This window comes from Leptonychotes weddellii, chromosome 15, assembly GCF_054177405.1.
Source record: "Leptonychotes weddellii isolate Sample4059 chromosome 15, ASM5417740v2, whole genome shotgun sequence".
NCBI lineage: Eukaryota > Metazoa > Chordata > Mammalia > Carnivora > Phocidae > Leptonychotes > Leptonychotes weddellii.
This window is the reverse complement of record NC_138383.1, coordinates 37,379,265-37,394,897: the sequence shown is the minus strand read 5'-3', so window position 1 is coordinate 37,394,897 and position 15,633 is coordinate 37,379,265. Positions and strand designations below refer to the sequence as shown.

Below are 15,633 nucleotides of genomic sequence, written 5' to 3'. Positions count from 1 at the left end.
AGCCCTTTGACGAGGAAGGGGGCCTGGGCCTCCAGCTCCTTACTCTCTTCCCTGTTCCCCAAGGGTCACTGTCCCCGGGCCTGAGCCCCCTGGGCCACCCTCCATCTGGAAAGCGAAGGGGATGGGGCTGTGAGGGTAACTCACACTGCCACGGGGCCGAGCAGCGCGGGAGTACAGGCCAGGGCCGCAGGCAACGCCGCCCTCTCGGGTCTGCCTAGCCGCGGCCGCGGCCCCTTTAAGCGCCCCCGGCCCCTTTAAGCGCCCCCGCCCCCTCCCGCCCCCTCCCGCCCGCGCTCCCGGCTTCCTTTCTCCGGGAGGCGCGGCCCGCAGGGCCGGGCGGCGGGGCGGGTGTGCAGGCTGCCCCTCCCCCGGTGGGCAGGGCCTGCGCCGCTTCCTGCAGGAGCGGCCCGGAGCCGCGCAGGGGGCGGAGAGAACGAGCGGCGAGCGGCGGCGGGGCGGCGCGGGGCGGCGCGGGGCGGAGGGCGCCGGAGGGCGAGCGGGCAGGCGGGCACGGCGGGTTCCGGGCCAGCCCCGGGGGCGGACGGTTGGCCGGGCGCGCGGAGCCTAGCCGGGGCCTTGGCGGAGCCGGGCCGGGCAGCAGTGGCCGCCGCCGCCGCCCGGGCCCGCCGCCCGCGCCCCCCACGCTGGCCCAGAGGGCTGCGGCCGCGTCGCCGCTGAGGATGTCCCGGAAGGGGCCGCGGGCGGAGGTGTGTGCGGACTGCAGCGCCCCGGGTAAGCGGGGCCGGACCGGGGGCGGGACCGCGTAGCGAGGCCGCCGGGCGGGCGCCGGGGCCTGGCGGGAGCGCCGTGCGGGGCCGGAGGGCGGGGCGGGGCTGGGGGCTGCGGCCTCCGGCCTCGGCCCCCGCCCGGGCCACTGCGGAGCCGCGTCCTTGGCGGGAGGGCCAGCTGGGGGACCCCAGTTCCCTCGCGTCCGTGGACGAGCGAGGAAGGACATTCCCGGCGCCACCTCCCACCCCTCAGTCTGAGGGAGGCAGGCAGCTAGCTGCCCCCCCTTCTATCTCTGTATCCCAACGGAAGCGCCAGCCTGGGGTGGCAGGAGGGCTGTGGCGGAGGCCAGCAAGGTTTAGGAGGTGGGGGCGAGTGTGGTTTTGTGTCATCTCAGTGCCACCCCCGCGTCTTGCACCTGCTGCTCGCATGGTCTGCGCTCCCGCTGAGGTGGCGGAGGTCAAGGGGCAGAGAGCTGGGCAGATGGGCCAGGGGAGGCCTGGATAGTGTTTCCTCGTGAGCAGATGAGGGGGTAGCTGCTCCTAGGACTCCCTGCCGCTGGTTCCCAAGGCCGGGGCTCCTTGCAGGGCCTGGTGTTGAGGGCCAGTCCAGCCTGGATATGTTCTTTGAGGCATCCCCAGGCTGCCTGGGGACTGGGAGCAACTAGACTCAGCTGTTCCTGTGCCCCAGGAAAGCCTGCTTTCGGAAGGTGGGCTGAGCATTGTCCCAGCTTTGGGCACAGACCCCTCCTAGCCCTGTAGCCCAGTCTGGCCAGAAATGGGTAGGGAGCAGTACCCCGCCCCCGCCCCCCCCCCCCACCCAGGGTGCCTAGAGTCCCAGGGTCGGGCTGGCTTCCTGGCCTGCCTCCTGGCTGTATTTACTGTGGTGTTTCCCTTCTTCCCAGCAGTCAGGTCCAGGCTGATGTGAAACCCCCTGAGCTGCTGAGGAAGTGAGGAGCAGTGACCTGAGAGGCTGCTACCTTCTGATGTGGGAGGACACAGCCAGTGACAGGGCTCAGCAGCCGGCCTGGGGAAGGAAGCCCTGGCTCTTGTCCATCTTCTTTTTAAAAAAGGATCTATCTCCCTGGGAGACCTCTGGGCAGGCTCAGTGTGTCTGTGAACTCCAGGGGGACTAAGGGCACAATTAAGTGTGAGAGTGTGAAGTGCTGTTTCGTGGGCCCATAACTTCCAGCCACCCTTTGGATGGGCCCAAGACCCCAACAGGCTGAGAACCACAGACACTCTGGTGGTTCTCATGGGTCCAAGCTAGAGTCTTGGGTGACTGTGGATGCCTGGCAGAGGCAGGGTACTCTGTGGGTGGTTGTGACCTGCGACTCCTGTCAGGGCATGTCACAGTCTGGAGGGCCCTGAAGAAGCTGTCGGGGCTGATGTATCCTTACCCTAATGAGCCGGAAGCTGTGATCTTCCCCCAGCCACATGCTGGTCTGGGGATGGAAGGGCTAAGAGGAGAGCTTGCCCTGTCTGTCTGTCCCAGGCTGTTCTGTACCTCTGGGGGGCCAGCGTAGCATGGGGGTAAGGGTGGAGGGCCCAGAAGGATCGGGAGGAGGGTGCTTAGCAGACACTCATCCTATCCGCTCACTCTGTGACCCATGGCAAGACTTTCCTCACTCTGGGCCTCAGTTTGAAGCCTCTGGATGCCGAATGGGTTCAGGGAGGAGTGGTGTGTATCTAATGTCTTGGACTGCTCGGTTCCTATCTGCAGTCATTGTCCCCCAGAGGCCTTGGTGCGCCAGGTACCTCCTTTTCCCCTGATCCAGGATCCAGGTCAGGAAGAGGCAGGTGGTGAGGTAGGCAGGGTGCTGACAAGGTCTTACCCATCACCCTACCCCAGCACCTGGCATGGTGTCTGGCACATGGCAGGCAGTCCCTGGGTGTTTGGGTGCTTGTCAGGACCCCAGTTGGCTCCTTGGGGCTACCCCAGTCCCCCACCGAATGATGCGAGGCGTGGCATACTCAGTGTGGAAACTGTACCACCAGGTACGAGGCTTGAGGGTAATCAACAGTTGGGACCCCATTGGCGTCTGCCTCCTACCCGGTCATAGGTTCCTCTGGCTGTGAAAGGGCTTCCAGCCCTGGGAGTGGGGCTGTGGCTTTTTGTGGTTGATTAATGTGGGGAGGCCGTGGAGGTGAAAGGTGAAGTACAGGCGACCCCGGAGGTCCTCGTGCTCCCCCTGTTTCCAGGCCTGGGCATACAGGTGACAGGTGTATTTTGTAAGGCGGCTGGACATGCCATGGCTGCTGTGGCAGCTGGTGCCCCCTCATCAGGTGCCGTATGTGTACCTGCCTGCCATGGGAGTCCAAGGGAGGGGCAGTTGTCAAGGAACCCTGGAGAATGTGTTCTCCCGCCTTCCTTCCCCTCCACTCGCTCTGCCACACAGTCCCGGCCCAGCCCAAGGGCCTGCTCCTCATCCCATGGGTCTCCATCTCAACTTTCCCACCTTGGCAGCCCAGGTCACAGGAGTGAAGACCTCAGGGTGCCTGTCCTGCAGGCACTTGGGTGAGCAAGAATGGCTACTGGCTAGGGACATTTGGAAACCTGCAGGCTCATTTGTTTCTTCATAATGCAGATTGTGGAGTGGGCTGAATGGGGGGGCTTTCTTCCTCTTTTATTGAGGTTTAACTTACGTACAGCAAAGTTCCTGCACCTTACTGTTTAGCCTGGTGAGTTTTTACAGTCTGTATACCTGTGTAACTGCCATTCCAGTCAAGAGTTCTGCATTTCTGTCACTCTCTGGGCCTTTCTTCTGCCCCCTCCCAGTCAACACCCCCCGCCATCCTGACCTTTATCCCCATGGATTAGTCTAGCTTGCTTTCAGGATGGTGGGCTTCTCCCTCTTTTCTAGTGAGGCTCTGCTCAGGAGACCCTGGCCTTTATAGCAGACCTTACTGGCCCTGGAGGCCCGCAATGGATTTGGGTGGTGACATGAATTCACCTTAGTAGAGGCCTCCATGGGTAACGTTATCCCAGGATCCCTCCTACCACTTGCCCACACGTTCCAGACCCCCTGTCCTGAGGCAGAAGCCCAGGGGGAAGGTTGGCAGGATGCTAAGGAGGTCACCACATCTCTCAAACCTTATGTTCCCTGGGGGCGCCTGGCTAGCTCAGTCAGTAGAGCATGTGACTCTTGATGTGGTGAGTTCAAGCCCCACTCTGGGCCTTTGGGCATGAAGCCTACTAAAAACAAAACAAAACACCTTATGTCCCTGTCCTTTCTACCCCAGGTTTGATCTAGGGAGCCTCTTGGGGGCAAGGGTCCCTTAACCATTTGACTTAAAGAAACGCTTCTGGCCTGAGGAACTGGCCTAAGTCGGGCTTAGGGGCTCTGGCTTGGGTAGGCCCAAGGCCCCTTGGGCATGTAAGTAGATAGTAGGGTTAGGGTGGGCTTGTCATCTGTGTAATCAAGAACTGAGCTGGCACCAGTGTGTTGCCTGTTCAGCCTTCCTGTTTCAGGTCACTGTGGAGGAGAGGTAGGACCCCTCCCCCAGGCTGGGAAAATACTGAGCAAAGCCTGGGACCCTGTTCCCCAAATTCTAATCTCTTGGTCCCTGCCATATTCAGAGGCTCACCATGTCTGGCCGGGCTCTGGATAACTGTGCAGTCCTCTGAGGCCTGGCTTCTCCAGTAGGACCGTGGGCCTGGGGTGGAGACCTCAGGGCGTCCCATTTATGATCCTGGCCTGGGCGGCTCCCCACTTACAGGAAACCCCACCATTTCAACAAGAGGAATTTAGGCTGCGTCATTTCCAGCTTCCTGCTTGAGCTGCCGGAGGTGGCTGGACGGCAGACCCCTCACCCAGTGGTGCTTGGGAGTGGGGGGAGGGAGCTTTCCATGTGCCTCACTGGGGTCCCTCCCTGTTTGGGTAAAGCCAATAGAGTGTCCTAGGGCTCCCCCTCTTGGCACAGGCGGTAGGTCCCTTCCTCATGGGCCCCTGGGATCAGCTCCCAGAAAGGTGTATGGCAGGCACCTTGTTGCCCTGTGTTTTGGGGGAATGCCTAAAGAAGCCCAGACCCAAAGAGCTGAACCCCCTCTTTTGCTTCTCGTTTCTTCCTGTCCCCATGGAGGGGATACTTGCTATAGGCAGAACTCAGGCTGCACCTTGACTCAGTCTCCTTACAATTCCCCTGGGAACTTTCATGGAAGTCTTTGAGGGGAAGGGTCTGAGAATCGCCTCCTAGTTGGAGAGGCTCTCATTACGCCAAGCCTGTCCCTCCCCTGGGGGGCTCACTTCTGGACTCCCTGAGCACTGCCAGGCAAGGCAGAGAGCCAGTCCCCCCCCCCCCCCCCGCCCACAGGGCTCCCTGAGACTGGGGCAGGGGGCCTGGGCAGAGCACAGTGTCCTGGGAGAGAGGCTCCCTGCCCCCACTCTCTGGAGGCACACAATGGCTGCTTTCTCCCCCATGACCTTTCCAAAGCCTGAGCTGTATACAGCTGTCTCCTCCCCATCTCCCAAGGGGCCCAGGATGGGTGGCATCTCCCCTGCCCTTGTAAAGGACCCCAGGAGCTCCCACCCTGTCCCGGCCCCTCCTTCTTGTCTCCAAAGTTTGCTTCTCCCCAAGGAGTAGAGTGGCTTCCAGGGCCCTTGCCCACTTGGGGCTTCCCCCTTAGGGGCAAGAGCAGAGGGAGAGCAGTGGGTATGACCATGGGTCCACATCCCAGCAATCCCGTTCATTAGCTGTGTGACCTTGAGCAAGCGCTCTAACCTCTCTGAGCCACTGTTTCTCATTGTAAAGCAAGGACACCATTTCCTGCCTTACCTGACAGGGGTGAGAGACATCGTGCGTACCGGTCCAGCTTGTACACAGTGGGCACCCAGCGTTAGTTCCTTTGCCCTCCCCGGCCCTATTTAGGAGGGGCTACAGCTCAGCCCATCAGTGATGCTGGCAGGGGGCTCAGCATGAAGAGGCCTCTTCCCTGCCAAGATAAGGGCGGAGGCAGGACCCCGTGGAAGGGCCCAGGGGTCCTACAGAAGCCTGGGTGCAGGAGGGATGTGGCACAGCCCAGACACAGGAGTGGTGCCTAGGGCTGTCCGGCAGGTGACAACAGACTTGCATCCGCTCGGGGACTCCTGCCTCCGTGGGGAAGGGCTGGGCCGGCTGTCTTGTTCCCTGGGAAAGGCTGCAGGACAGGAAGACATGCCTGCTGCGTCCCACCCCCCCAGACAGGCAGCTGTCAGTCACCTGCTGTGCGCCTTCGGGGAGATCCCTCCTACACCCTAACTCAGCTTCCTCATCGGTGACCCGTGTGTCCTGATGGTCCCAGCTCCTGGGGCTTTGGGAAGCTGAGTGAGGGACTGTGTCAGCCTAGTGTGGGCCCAGAGCAGGTGCCCAGGACACAGTGGCCCTGACTGGGCCTTGGCTGACCCCCTGCTCCCACCCCGGCAGACCCCGGCTGGGCCTCCATCAGCAGGGGGGTGCTGGTATGTGACGAGTGCTGCAGCGTGCATCGGAGCCTGGGCCGCCACATTTCCATCGTCAAGCACCTTCGCCACAGCGCCTGGCCCCCCACGCTGCTGCAGGTACGCGGCTGGGCCAGGCGGGTCCTCGGGAGGCACGGAGTGGGCTGAGCAGAGACATGTTCCCCCCCGCCCCCCGCACACACACCGCCCTGGATTTGGCAGCACCCCCCCTCCTGGGGCAGAACCCAGCTCTGACCCTTTCCACCCGTTCTTGCTCGCCATGCAGACAGGCCGGGGCCCTCTCCCCAGCTCTGCCGCTCACTAGCTTGGCCGCGGAGCGCAGAGCGGGTCACTTCACTTCTCTGAGCCTTGGCACGCTTGCCGTGCGGCCTGAAGTGCTACACGGGACCCAGGTGCCCGGGCGGCCCAGCTGGGTGGAGGTGCGATGGCGGCAGGCGCGGCAGGGCTCTGGGCCCCGTCTCCAGCCACGCGGGCTGTGGCCGGCGCGGCAGTGATCCCCCAGGAGCCAGTGCGCGGTGGGCACTCTGGCTTGGCGCCTCTTCCCTGCAGATGGTGCACACGCTCGCCAGCAACGGGGCCAACTCCATCTGGGAGCACTCCCTGCTGGACCCCGCGCAAGTGCAGAGCGGCCGGCGCAAAGCCAACCCCCAAGACAAAGTCCAGTGAGTTGGGCCGGAGGGGTGGTGGCAGGGGCCGCCTGGCCTGGGACGCGGCTCCGGGAGGCGGCCGGGTGACTGGCCTCTCCCACTCTCCCCCCCACCGCGTCCCGTGTGGCCCGCCCAGCCCCATCAAGTCAGAGTTCATCAGGGCCAAGTACCAGATGCTGGCGTTTGTGCACAAGCTTCCGTGCCGGGACGATGACGGGGTCACTGCCAAAGACCTCAGCAAGGTTGGAGGGGCCCCCGCGGGGGACGGGTGGGCCTCCTGTCTTGTCACCCGCCACACCCCGAGGGCCTTCTCCTCCGTCACCACCGAGCCCTAAGCGCCAGAGGCGGTCGGGTCCGGCAGGAACAGTGGGCACAGCAGGGGGACGCGATTGCATGGTCAGGCGGCACGTGGCCAGGGCCCCTCAGCCCCTCAGGGGACACCGCAGGGCTAAAATCCCCCAGCTGCCATCCGGAGGGGTCGTTTCTTAGCCAGTCAGGGCCTCGGTTTCCTGCTCTGTAAAATGGGAAAGAAATAACAGCATCTCCCTCACAGACCAGATCTGTCTCAAGCAGAGCTCACGGCACAGGTAGATGGTGACTGATAGCAGGGCAAGTCCTCTGTCCCCCTACAACCCGACTCCAGCTGGGCCCCTTGGAGCCGCTAGGAGTCCCAGCAGCTGCCTCACTTGGTACAGCTTGGGGGGGGCCCTCACACGCACATTTGTTGCACACTCTGCTCCTTGCAGCAACTGCACTCGAGCGTGCGGACGGGCAACCTGGAGACGTGTCTGCGCCTGCTGTCCCTGGGGGCCCAGGCCAACTTCTTCCATCCAGAGAAGGGCACCACACCTCTGCATGTGGCTGCCAAGGCGGGGCAGACACTGCAGGCTGAGCTTCTTGTAGTGTATGGGGCTGATCCCGGCTCCCCTGATGTCAATGGCCGCACACCCATTGACTACGCCAGGTGAGGGTCAGATGATGGGTGAGGGTCCGGCGGGTGGGGGTGGTAGACGGCTGCTGCAGGGCTGAGGCATGCCCCCTCCCCACAGGCAGGCGGGGCACCACGAGCTGGCGGAAAGGCTAGTCGAGTGCCAGTACGAGCTCACTGACCGGTTGGCCTTCTATCTCTGTGGACGCAAGCCGGGTGAGCGGAGCTCGGGGCAGGTCCGGCTGGGCCAGGCAGGTGGGACCCAGACACACCCCAGCAGCAGGTGCCGTGGCGACAAAGCCGGCTGGGGAACAGTGTTGCTAGGCAACTGGCTCCTGTGAAATTGATGCAGGCTCTTGGCTACAGCACACTGGGATGGGGAGTGGGGAGGGGGGCTAACTTCAGGCAGCTCCCAGGGCTCTCGGGGGTGGCCTGCCCTCCGCCCTGTCCCCTGACACTTCTGGGTGCCAAGCCCTGCTCATGGTAGTGAGGTGGGCTCCGAGCTGCTGAGCCACCCCGCACCAGTGACTTGGCATTTTTATTTTTGTTCAGATCACAAGAATGGGCATTACATCATCCCACAGATGGCTGACAGGTGAGTGCCCACCTGATGCCCCTTCCCAGAGGCTGTCGGATGTCATGGGGGTGCCTGGGCCCCAGAGCCTCCAGCCCTCCCCCTCCCAGGCTTTAGGGTCCCACACCCTTCAGGGGGCCTGTCCAGTCCTCACTCCCCAATGCTGGGCCCCAGGGCAGGTGAGAAATGTCAGCTCGGCATGGGGCCAGCCCAGCCTGAGCCCCACGGCCAGCGGTTCCACACAGGCTTGAGTACCAGAAACACCCGCCCTAGGAGTGGTGGATTGCTGCCTTCTGTTTCCAGTGGCCCTCACCCCACTGTAAAATCTTTAGACAAGTGAAAAGACGGTGGGCTCCAGTAAGATGGTGGGATTTGACTAACTTTGGGACTAGTGACCAGGCCTCTGGGGGCTGGGGGGCAGGGCACAGCACAACTAAGGTGTTTCTGCCTCTGATCTGAAAAGCCTCAGGCGCCTAGGCTGGGAGGGGGACTCGCTCAGCTCACAAGGTGGATGCTAGCGCCACCTGGTGGCCACCTCTGGTGGCCAAGCTTGGCCAAGCCTTGCCCGCTGGCCTGGATGGCAGAGAGGAGGCTCCCTCCTCCTCCAGGGGCCAGTGTGGGCAGACGGGGATGGTCAGGCCTAGGCATCTCGGATCCTGGAATCCAGACCTCCTCTGTTCCGAGACTCCAGGACTCCCTCCTGCTTCTCTGGTCTTACTCGGCCTGGTGTGCGGACCTGTTTGCATGTCTGGTGTGCCTGTTACAAACACATCTGGGCGCGGGCTCAGTGAAATGGTGACCGAGCACCTTCCCAATGCCAGCGACTGTTCCTGGCCCCGAGACACGGGTGACTCAGACATGATTTCTGCCCTTAAGGAGCTTACAGTCTAGAGAGGGAGGCAACCTACTCAGACAGCTCTAGTTCAGTGGCGGGGGGAGGGGGTGCAGCGAGAGAAGTAAAGGCAGAGACGGTATAAAGGAGCAGAGCTGTGCTGGGCACTGCGGGCCATCCGTGCGACCGGAGCACAGCGTGAGGAGCAGGGAGTCCCAGGAGCAGGACTGGAGTAGAGACGGGCGAGAGGTTCTGAGTACCGATGTGTGCAGTCGGCTCTGCCATTTATTGGCTGTTGGACTTCAGGCAGGCTACTTAACCTCTCTGAGTCTTAGTTACCTCGTGGAAACGAGGGCCACGGTGCCTACCTTTTCGGGGCTGTTGAGAGGATTAAGTAAGATAACGCATGCTAAGCACGTAGCATATTTTTTAAGTGAGCTTTTGTTTGGAGTACGGCTGAAGTCTGCTGTAAGTATCTTTTGTCATTGAGCTGTCTTTAAGGCCAGGGGTAGTGGGGCCTGATGTGTCCGAAAGATCACCCTGGCTGCTAGCTGGAAACAGGGATTGTAGGGGCGAGCCCAGAAGTGGGAAGATGGATGAAGAAACTGATGCAAAGGCCCCGGGGAGGAGGGACTGATGGCAGAACGTGGGGAAACCTCCACCGGGGCTTGAGGGTGAGGGCACTTCCGGCGAGCCCCGGGAGCAGATGCTGGTGCTGGGTGAGTGGGGCTCGGAGGGAGAGAGCAAGCCAGGCTAGGAGCAGGTTGAGGGGGAAGATGAGTTCCGTCGTGTGTGCGGAGATGGGTGTGAGCTTGCCGTGGGTGCTACTGGGTAATTGCTGCCTCTGTCCTGTTCTTTCCTCTGCTGCCTCTCTCTGGACTTAGATCTCGGCAAAAGTGCATGTCTCAGAGGTATATGGTGCCTGCCACGGGAGCAGGCTCTGGAGGGGGGGGCGGGGGGGGGCGGGGGGGCGTTGGTGTGCAGCATCTGGGATGTTGTCTTCCCGGGATCCCTGCATGTTCGGGAGTCACGGCGGGGGCCTGGCCACCTCTCACGCCTGCCCTTCCCGTCTCCCTCCATCATCCACAGCCTAGACCTGTCCGAGTTGGCCAAAGCCGCCAAGAAGAAGCTGCAGGCGGTGAGTCACCATCTCTGACCCTCGACCCCTGCCATCGCTCCCCCTTCCTCTGACCTGGTATCCTTTTCCAAGTCTTGGGCCTGCCCCTCACTCTAGCCTTTCTGGCTCCCTTCCCCCCACTTCCCCGCCTTTTGTCTCTAACTCTGCAGGCTCCAGGGCCCTAGCTCCACCTCTGACCTACGGGGGGCACTGAGTGTTCTGATCTGGCCTCCCTTCTGTCCTCGCTCCACTGTGGAGCTTGGCAGAGACCCCTGCCCCAGTTTCCAGTTCTGAGACTGGGGGGTGGGGGTGGGCAGCGCAGCGCGCGGGACACAAGCCATTTCCCACATCTTATGACCTCCTGCTTGAGCTGGCCTTGTCAGCACTGGGGACCAATTGATCTGACAAAGTCTGGGTCACCCTCTTTGCCTCTAGCTCAGCAACCGGCTTTTTGAGGAACTTGCCATGGATGTGTATGACGAGGTGGATAGAAGAGAAAATGACGCCGGTGAGCCAAGAGGGCATCCGAGGTCACGGGTGGATGATGATGGTACCAGCCCACCTGTTGGGAGGGGCTGGCACCTGCCACGCGGGGACTGCCAGGGGGTGCCTGGGTGAGCAGCCTGGCCAGCAGCGTGCTGAGTTGGAGGCAGCCAGCCTGTTCCTCCGCCCCCAGCCCTGGACTGGGGCTCATCTCTGCTCTGGCTGCCTCCCACTCTGGCTCACTCCCCAGTCCCACTCCACCCCCCTACATCACTCCTTCCTGACCACAGCTAGATTCCAGCCCAAACTCTGGGCTGGGCCTGGCAAGAAGGAGTCGCCTTGTTCTGTTCGTCATCGGCCTAGCCGGCCTCGCCCAGCCTTGCCCTGACCCAGCCTTGCTTCCGTGGTCTGAAGACCACCCCTGTTTTGAACACCAGCACTTGGTGGGTGTGGGGAGGAGCGAGGAAGGCTGCGCCCGGCACTTCCCCACCTCTGCCCCGCGGGCCTGGCCACCGTGGACCCTCCGGACTATTTGCTCCCTGCTCTTCCCACACAGTGTGGCTGGCTACCCAAAACCACAGCACCCTGGTGACGGAGCGCAGTGCTGTGCCCTTCCTGCCTGTGAACCCCGAGTACTCAGCCACACGGAATCAGGTGAGGGGGCTGGATGGGGGGCCTGGGGCGGTCTCCTCCCCTCCAGGGGTCGCCAGCTCTGTGGGCCCTGCCCTTCCTCAGCGGCTGCTGACTGGGCTGCTGCCTGGGCTCTTCTCCCCTGGCCCAGGCCTCCTTCAGGGCTCTGCTGGCACTGGGATTTGGAAATGGGGAAGAGGCTGGGTTGTTTTGAGCACTTGCTGAGCAGCCTCTGGGGGGCATTCCAGCCTCTTCTCGAGAGCTCCCCTAGGCACCCAGAATCCATGTCATCCCTGACCCCCTGCTCTGGCCATGAGCCAGATAACTGGAGACTCCTTGCAGCTTTGTTCCCGCCCCACCCCACCCCCATCTATCAGCTGTAAGGGGGCCTGTCCCCCCAGCCGGGTTCTTTCTGCCTTGTAGGGGCGGCAGAAGTTGGCCCGCTTTAATGCCCGAGAGTTTGCCACCCTGATCATTGACATTCTCAGTGAGGCCAAGCGGAGACAGCAAGGCAAGAGCCTGAGCAGCCCCACAGGTGGGAAGGGCATGGATAGGGCTGCGGGCAGTGGGCACTTTTCTAGAATATTCTCTTTCATGGGTCCTTTTTGGGGTGGCATGAGAGAAGGTTGTGTGGCTGAATCCTGAGTGACAGGACTGTGCCCTCAGACAACCTCGAGCTCTCTGCGCGGAGCCAGAGCGACCTCGACGACCAACACGACTACGACAGTGTGGCCTCGGACGAGGACACGGACCAGGAACCCCTGCGCGGCGCTGGTGCCACTAGGAACAACCGTGCCCGGGTCTGAGCACTGCCCCACCCCGGGCCTCCATCGAGGCCCGCCTCTCTCCCCCTGTAGCCTGGGGCTTCGGGGACACGCGGGCTGGTTATGGCCTTGAGAAGAGCCTTCTGTGGGCATTCACCCCCTGCCCCTGATGGCTGACTGGCCTCTGTCTCACTCTGCAGAGCATGGACTCCTCAGACCTCTCCGATGGGGCCGTGACTCTGCAGGAGTATCTGGAGCTGAAGAAGGCTCTGGCTACCTCCGAGGCCAAGGTGCAACAGCTCATGAAGGTCAACAGCAGCTTGAGTGATGAGCTCCGGAGGCTGCAGAGGGAGGTAAGGGCGGCAGCGCCGGTGGGAGTGGGGGCGCCCAGCCTCCTGGTCGGGGAGGGTCCCCTGCTCTCAGAGGTGGGGCTATGGCCTGGAGCCTCGGGAGGTCCTGACACCGCCGTGCACTCTCAGATCCACAAGCTGCAGGCAGAGAATCTGCAGATCCGGCAGCCGCCGGGGCCGGTGCCCACACCCCCACTGCCCAGCGAGCGGGCGGAACATACATCGATGGGGCCTGGGGGGAGCACCCACCGCAGGGACCGCCAGGCCTTCTCCATGTATGAACCAGGCTCCGCCCTGAAGCCCTTTGGGGGCCCACCTGGGGACGAGCTCACCACCCGGCTCCAGCCTTTCCACAGCACTGTGAGTTGCCCGTGGGTGTCCAGGCCTGGGGGAGACAGGGTTGGAGCTGCCGTGGGGCCCTCCGTGATGCCTACCGTGCCGTCCCCCAGGAGCTGGAGGACGACGCCATCTATTCAGTACACGTCCCTGCCGGCCTTTACCGGGTAGGCAGGGCCTGGGGGAAGTGGGTCCGTGTCTGCGGGTCGGTTCTGAGCCCCGGTGGGTGCAGCTTTTGTGCTGGCTGCTGGGCACAGAGGTGACCCGCACTGCTGGGAAGCTGGAAGGCGGGTGGCAGGGAGAAAAGGCTGACTCCAGCCCTCCTGGCTTTCAGATCCGGAAGGGGGTGTCGGCCTCCGCTGTGCCCTTCACTCCCTCCTCCCCACTCCTGTCCTGCTCCCAGGAAGGAAGCCGCCACACGGTAATGTTCCCATCCCCGGTGCCCAAGGGACAGGCCAAATGAGGCGTGTGCGCATCTGTGAATGTGTCCGTCACCTCCTACCCCTTCCCTGATCCTCCAGAGCAAGCTTTCCCGCCACGGCAGCGGTGCTGACAGCGACTACGAGAACACGCAAAGTGGGGACCCGCTGCTCGGGTGAGGCACCCCCAGGAGGAAGGCCGAGCGGGCCCTGGCATGCCCGTGAGGGTGCAGGCAAGTGGCCTCACCACGGGAATGTCTCTTTCTAACCCCGGCCTCAGACTGGAAGGGAAGAGGTTTCTGGAGCTGGGCAAGGAAGAAGACTTCCACCCGGAGTTGGAAAGCCTGGATGGAGACCTCGACCCTGGGCTTCCCAGCACGGAGGATGTCATCCTGAAGACGGAACAGGTCACCAAGAACATTCAGGAATTGTTGCGGGCTGCCCAAGAATTCAAGCACGACAGGTATGGGGGTGGGACGCAAGGCTCATAGCAGCCCCTGGGTGTTGCGGGGGGGAAGGGGGGCCGGTGTTCCACTGTCCCTGTGAACCCTCCTGATTTTTACCCTCCCCTCCCCCAAAAGCTTTGTGCCCTGCTCAGAGAAGATCCATTTGGCTGTGACTGAGATGGCCTCTCTCTTCCCCAAGGTACAGGGTCGGAAAGAGGAGCAGGATTGGGAGGGTCTCCGGGTGGGGCAGGCGCAGGGAATGTGACCGCTCCCTGGGTGCGGATGAGGACACGCCAGGCCACGTTGGTGGCTCGTGGTTGGAAGTCCGAGGCGCAACTCCCTCCTCCCGTCCAGAGGCCCGCCCTGGAGCCTGTGCGCAGCTCGCTGCGGCTGCTCAACGCCAGTGCCTGCCGGCTGCAGAGCGAGTGCCGGAAGACCGTGCCCCCGGAGCCCGGCGCCCCTGTGGACTTCCAGCTGCTGACTCAGCAGGTGATCCAGTGCGCCTATGACATCGCCAAGGCTGCCAAGCAGCTGGTCACCATCACCACCCGAGAAAAGAAGCAGTGACCACTCTCCCTGCACCCTCGCCTGCACCCTGGGACCTCACTGGCCGTGGGAGCTGGGCCACTCCAGACACTCATCCCCACCCTAACAGAGCCACTGGCGCAAGTGCCCTTCGTGCTGCCACTCCCCCTGGCAGCCAGGCGCCCTGGTGCCCGCCCCCCCTGCAGCCCCCACATTCCATGCACCTCCCCCTGTACATAGCATTCCCCTCCCGCCCCCCCAGCGTGCAGGGGCCTGTAAGGCATCACTCCCAGCCCCTAGCCCTCTGGGGCACCCTCAGCAAAGGGTCGGGTGGGGACACTCCAAGTGGGGCCATTCCCCCTACAGGCACCCCACCCCCATGAGCCAGTTCAGCCCTACTGGGGGCTGAGCGGGGGCATCCCCTCCTTTGTACATAATCTCTGGATGTCCCCGCCCTGTAGCCACCAGCCCCCCTGCTGCTCTCCTTTAATGCCAAACGGCCCCTGCCTAGAGCACAGGCCCCAACCTGTGTTCCCAGGGTCCCTAGCAGCAAACACTGGAAATTGTTCTTTGTTTTTTGGGTTTTTTTTTCCTCTCTCTCCTCTTCCACTCCTTAATTTTAACATTGTGGTAACTGAGTGTCCCTGCGTGCCTGTGTGCGTGTGCGGGGCGGCAGTGCCGTTCCGGAGGCCTGGCCCATCTGGAGTTCTGTGAAGGGTGAGGGGACCGGAGCAGCAGGACCAGTGTTGGGGGTCAGCCCCCCTTCCCCATTCTCGGGGCCAGGGACTGCTGGTAACCAGCTGGGGTCCAACCCGTTGCCTCCCCTCATCTGTCCCCCCCACTCCTGACCCCTTCTCCATGAACTTAACAACAAAAACCACTTCCCTGCATCTCACCCCCCCCTCCCTTGTGGAGGGGGGTGTGCTGGCTGGGGCAGAGAACTGAGCACCTGAGCCTGGGGCTGGCTCCCCGGGGTCCCTGACTCAGCTGAGAGCCCCCTCCCCATAACCTCTTGAGAGGCCAGCACCTGCGCCGCGGCATCCGGGTATCTGGGATCTGGGCTGCAGCCGGAGGTTGGAGACGCAGATGGCAGGGCCTACCAGCTCTCCTCCCTGTCCCGCCTCTGTCCCGGGGGCCAGGTTTTACCTGTGTGGTGGTGGGTGGGCTGACTGTCAAGAAGTGTGTCATGTACCTTTGTATCAAAAATAAATAAGTGACCATGCGCTGTTGCTGACGCTTAGAGAATTCGGGGACCGGGGCGGGGGGGGTGGGCAGGGGATTGGGGAGGTGGCAGACACGAGAAGGAGAAAGACCAGCCTGGCAAGAGCATGAAGCAAGTGAAGACTCCAGCTGCTCTAGACCCGAAACTCAAAACGGAAGCCCTTGTGTTCTAGAAAAGGAGCTGGGTGGTTTCTGTAA

At 62.6% G+C, this 15,633-nt stretch overlaps 1 protein-coding gene across 2 annotated transcripts; it reads left to right on the top strand.

Moving 5' to 3' along the window:
• The first annotated feature begins 416 nt into the window (after positions 1 to 416).
• GIT1 (GIT ArfGAP 1) lies at positions 417 to 15,436 on the top strand. 2 transcript variants are annotated; one of them, XM_081805499.1, is made up of 21 exons: positions 417 to 732; positions 6,129 to 6,262; positions 6,713 to 6,825; positions 6,947 to 7,052; positions 7,557 to 7,774; positions 7,860 to 7,954; positions 8,291 to 8,333; positions 10,029 to 10,055; positions 10,234 to 10,282; positions 10,697 to 10,769; positions 11,301 to 11,398; positions 11,798 to 11,909; positions 12,041 to 12,174; positions 12,339 to 12,491; positions 12,618 to 12,848; positions 12,938 to 12,991; positions 13,159 to 13,245; positions 13,346 to 13,419; positions 13,524 to 13,706; positions 13,825 to 13,888; positions 14,044 to 15,436. In XM_081805499.1, the coding sequence occupies exons 1-21, from the start codon at positions 681 to 683 to the stop codon at positions 14,254 to 14,256; spliced, it is 2,313 nt and encodes a 770-aa protein (XP_081661625.1). In that variant the 5' UTR covers positions 417 to 680; the 3' UTR covers positions 14,257 to 15,436. The 2 variants fall into 2 exon arrangements, with proteins under 2 accessions (XP_081661625.1, XP_081661624.1); XM_081805498.1 differs by lacking the exon at positions 10,029 to 10,055 and having other exon boundaries at positions 552 to 732.
• The last annotated feature ends 197 nt before the right edge of the window (positions 15,437 to 15,633 follow it).

Coding starts and splice junctions, on each gene's coding strand:
- GIT1 (XM_081805499.1), top strand. CDS start 681: ATGTCCCGGAAGGGGCCGCGGGCGGAGGTGTGTGCGGACTGCAGCGCC. Junction 7,955..8,290: donor TCTCTGTGGACGCAAGCCGG/GTGAGCGGAGCT, acceptor ATTTTTGTTCAG/ATCACAAGAATGGGCATTAC. Junction 13,420..13,523: donor AGTGGGGACCCGCTGCTCGG/GTGAGGCACCCC, acceptor CCCCGGCCTCAG/ACTGGAAGGGAAGAGGTTTC.